The sequence below is a fragment of the Oncorhynchus gorbuscha genome, unplaced genomic scaffold, assembly GCF_021184085.1.
Source record: "Oncorhynchus gorbuscha isolate QuinsamMale2020 ecotype Even-year unplaced genomic scaffold, OgorEven_v1.0 Un_scaffold_7808, whole genome shotgun sequence".
Lineage (NCBI taxonomy): Eukaryota > Metazoa > Chordata > Actinopteri > Salmoniformes > Salmonidae > Oncorhynchus > Oncorhynchus gorbuscha.
The window spans coordinates 10,389-14,769 of NW_025751117.1; the positions used below are offsets into that span (position 1 = coordinate 10,389).

Below are 4,381 nucleotides of genomic sequence, written 5' to 3' on the forward strand. Positions count from 1 at the left end.
CACACACCTAGAGAAGTGAAGATATATCACAGACACACACACCTAGAGAAGTGAAGATATATCACAGACACACACCTAGAGAAGTGAAGATATATCACCGACACACACACCTAGAGAAGTGAAGATATATCACAGACACACACACCTAGAGAAGTGAAGATATATCACAGACACACACACCTAGAGAAGTGAAGATATATCACAGACACACACCTAGAGAAGTGGTGGTGGGAACATAGACGTCTAGTTTCTCCCCCCTCCTTCTCCATAGGGAACGTTGAGGAGGGTTTGGGCCAGGCCCGGGCACGCTCCGTACCTAAACACGCACACGGAGAAATATACAGACACACCCCTTTGTTTACTTTGCAAAAATGTATTTTGACTAAACTGTAGTGTAACCTAGGGATACAGAAATACTTGTTAGCCATACGGGGCAGAAATCAAACCAACGACATACAGTTGGTTACTTTCCAATCATTCATTTCATTATTCGACTGCGGGCACCACCCATATGTCGCCGCTCGCCTAAAGAAGATCCCCATAGCAATCAGTTGGCTATTGCTCTTCCTGAACCCACACTCTTGTCAATAATCAACATTATCGGCTAGTTAATCAATCATCGACAGACCTTCTTTGAGCGCCGTCACGTGGGATTTGATAACGTCGTCTGCCGACATTCTGTGCGACCATTGGCTGGGCGAAAACTGCCTCTCTAGCTCCTGTCAGCAACCACACACAAGTGTGTTGTGAATCGGGGCGGCCATCGGTACAAGCAGGTTGGAGTGGGAACATAAGCTCATAAAGACCAGGCAGACAGCGAGGGCGCAGTCCAACAGCGCCCCCAGTCGGTGGTCATTCGGAACTTTTGATTAATAGCAGAAAAGTCAACGTACAGATTTTTGTTGATACTTTTGTTGTTTCAACAGATGATGGGAGCAGTGAACTAAAGCATTTATAATCGATATTTAGATATGAGAAACGGTGCTTTATTTTATAGTAATAATGGCAAACGGATAGGCAAAGTTTAGAAATGAAGAGTAGGTTATGAAAAAGAGGAACTAGGCTACTTGCAGACATTATTATATATTTCTAACAGTTGTTAAAATACTTTGTTATATAAAGGTTACATTTTTTAAAGTTTTTTTCAAACGTTTTTTTTCTCACCAGGTTCATATGTTAATAGCATGTTGTTTTGTTATTATGCATGCCTGCTTCCTGGGGAATAGGGGCGCGCGTACTTACGAGAGACGCACATATTTGTGCTCTACAAATGTTGTGTATTTTCTTTTGGATGCAGGAGAGAACTGTAATGCGTTAAAACAACCTGATATCCGAGGTCCACGTCTTTAGTCGCAATCAATCACACACAAAGCAGAGCTACAGCTGCACCGGTTACATATTTACAGTACAATGTCTACTGTGTAAACAGACACAAAATCATCTTAACATCACTTACATCCTTATTCATATCCTCCCAACGTGACATTGTATGAACAGACACAAAACGTACATCATATTAACATCACTTACATCCTTATTCATTTCCTTCCAACGTGACATTGTTGCTCTTGAATGTAACACCAGCAGATAGACTCCGAGAGGCACAACACAGAGAACCTTTGGAATTGGACAAAAGATAAGAAGGGGAAAAAAACGACCATCGAGTCCACTGGGTCAACGGGTCTGCGGGACGAGTGTCTGCGCGGTGTCCCAATGGTCTCCGGCAAAATGTTTCAGTTGGCTAATTCTACAAACAGCTGTTTATTTGTTAACGACAAGAGCTAAGATTTTGTACCACACAGTCAGTGAACCACCGTAACTTGATGTCACAACAATAACAGCTTCTGTTATGGGTGTAAGATGGCACAGTGATGCCATCTGTTGGTAAATGTTCATTACTGCAACTCTTGTGTTTTACCGGGCTGCTTGAGATACCCGGATGTAATTGTGATGTACTGAACAAGACTGGTTACTCGCATCAATTCCTCTGTCTCGTCATTTAACGTTCAAACAGCTTCGTTAGAATTGCAGCCCGCCAAATGTAACAGTGCATTAGAACAGTAGTGCCTTCAGAGTATTACAATGAATTGTCTAGATACATGTTAAATACTGTGGAGCTCAGTACAATCACAAATGAGTTATGTGAAAGTACAACTTCATAATGAGTATAATTAACAAAATCTCCCGCCAAAAGAACGAACATTTGACCTACTGGCGCATTTGTCACGTGATTATTCTGTGAGCTGATTGGTTCGTTCAGTGACCCTGATCAAGCGTTTACAGAAACCTCTGCGGCGGGACATTCGTAATCTTTTCAGCCTCTCGAAAGAGTGCAGAGTGATTTTTCATAATAATTACAAATATTGTTTAACAGAAGGTTAACGTAATGGAGTGTTTGAATGTTCCAAGAATCCTGCCAAATTCCCCACGGAAAGCAATAGGACAGATCCAGGTACGTTCACATTTTTTTTGAGACAAATGCTTGCTTGCATTTTTCCAACGTTAACCTAAACCTTTTTATAATCATATAACAAAACAAATATGAAATGCAATGACTGTACGTTCATATTTCTATGTTGATCGTACACATCAAACTCATTGTCTCTCATTTGTTTGCAGGTCATCTTTGGGCCAATGTTCTCCGGCAAAAGGTTTCCGTTCGCTAATTCTACATAAACAACTGTTTATTTGTTAACGAAGAGCTAAGATGTACCGACAGCAAGTGAACCACCGTAACCTGATTGCACAACAATAACAACTCGTTAGAATTGCAGCCCGCCAAATGTAACAGTGCATTAGTACACGGTGTTCTGTAATCAGCATCTCAAGCACCGCTCGTAACAAGCTACTGTAGTGTACTTTACATAGTATTACAAATTAGAACATATAAGTAATTTAATAGGATCTTCGCACTTATCCTATAAACTGTAACCGTCTACTCCATGTCAGTGTTTTAGAGAGCGCTTCGTGGCTGTATTACAAGTTTGTGATACATTTTTCTATAACTGACTGAAATGTATTTTCTTATTAACAGCACTGAGTTGATAAGGCGAGTGCTTCGTTTCCAGGTCGCTCAGTACAACTGTTTGGTGGTCAAATATGCCAAAGATACGCGCTACTCTGAGAAGGGCATGGCCACGCACGACAAGTAAGAGCACTCTGGTTTATGTCAAATACATGATCTCCTGATTTGTACAGATAACATTACATTTAACCTCACCCCATGAATTAATCAATACCCCGTTTCACCTGATTCTCATTGTTGCCGCCCAGGACAACAGTTGTTTCCCTTCTGCCTTTGCGAGGTTGAACAGTAGAATACACAAGGTGTCATTGTGACATGTGGCGGTGCTTCGGCAGTTTCTCTTGTTGTGTCACTCACTGACAGACAATCAAATAGCCCATGTCAGCTAACATTTATTAGATTGCTAAATTAGTTTAGCGGCCAGCTATTTAAACGTGTTATCATGTTCGAATTACCAGCCTGGGGCTGATTGTTTTTTTGTCAGTCTCACACGGATATATTAAAAACGTTCAACATTTCTCTCCACCCTGTTGCAAAATGTGCAGAATTGCATGAAGTTAACTGTAAAACAGTTAATTTTCCTCTCTGCCCCATGGCAAAATGTACTGAATTGCAGCATCACTAATGTATTTAGTAGGATGGTCTCTGTATATGCATGAATGTGTGTGTATATTTATTTATTTATACACAAACACCAGAAAAACAATGGAAGCTGTACCAGCCAACTGCCTGAGCGACGTGCGTTCTCTAGCTCTGCAGGCCTGCGTCATCGGAATCGACGAAGGACAGTTTGTAAGTATAGTACATTAGTCTGTTAGCCTCTCACTGTGTCCAACAGAGTGATCCTCTTTGTTCCTCACTAGATCATTACCTGTATTGTCTCTACAGCTAAATAAGCTGCCATTGATATGCATCTGTTATATTCATCTGTTAAGCACATGGCATCATCAGCACCATATTCCTTACTGTTATGACCTCGGCCCACCTTTTTTCAAACGTCTCCCCCAGACGTTCCACGTATTTAAACTATTCCAGAGCGAGCACACCTGATTCAACTGGTCAACTAATCATCAGGCCTCGACTAGTTGAATCGGGTGATCTAGTTCAGGGCTACAACAGAACTGTGAAATGTCTCTGAGGAGACCCATCATTACTAACCCAGGCTACATTACATTACACTAACCTAGGCTACATTACCTACATTACACTGACCTAGGCTACATTACCACATTACACTAACCTAGGCTACATTACCTACATTACACTGACCTAGGCTACATTACCTACATTACACTAACCTAGGCTACATTACCTACAGTACACTGACCTAGGCTACATTACACATTACACTAACCT

General features: G+C 41.3%; 1 protein-coding gene and 1 long non-coding RNA gene across 2 annotated transcripts; one reads left to right on the forward strand and one right to left on the reverse strand.

Moving 5' to 3' along the window:
• Window positions 1-209: 209 nt before the first annotated feature.
• Window positions 210-1,867, reverse strand: LOC124029822. The gene is made up of 3 exons (XR_006837849.1): window positions 1,531-1,867; window positions 629-719; window positions 210-316 (listed from the first exon to the last, which is right to left on the reverse strand). It is a non-coding gene; the product is annotated as an uncharacterized LOC124029822 (long non-coding RNA).
• On the forward strand, window positions 1,672-3,917 carry LOC124029821 (thymidine kinase, cytosolic-like). The gene is made up of 4 exons (XM_046341402.1): window positions 1,672-2,452; window positions 2,620-2,651; window positions 3,035-3,148; window positions 3,724-3,917. The coding sequence occupies exons 1-4, from the start codon at window positions 2,387-2,389 to the stop codon at window positions 3,833-3,835; spliced, it is 324 nt and encodes a 107-aa protein (XP_046197358.1). The 5' UTR covers window positions 1,672-2,386; the 3' UTR covers window positions 3,836-3,917.
• Window positions 3,918-4,381: the final 464 nt, after the last annotated feature.

Bases quoted from the DNA above. Each gene is read 5' to 3' on its own strand.
- LOC124029821 (XM_046341402.1), top strand. From the start codon at position 2,387: ATGGAGTGTTTGAATGTTCCAAGAATCCTGCCAAATTCCCCACGGAAA. The intron at 2,652-3,034 runs GTTTCCGTTCGC...TCTTATTAACAG, and splicing joins CCAATGTTCTCCGGCAAAAG to CACTGAGTTGATAAGGCGAG. The intron at 3,149-3,723 runs GTAAGAGCACTC...CACAAACACCAG, and splicing joins GGCATGGCCACGCACGACAA to AAAAACAATGGAAGCTGTAC.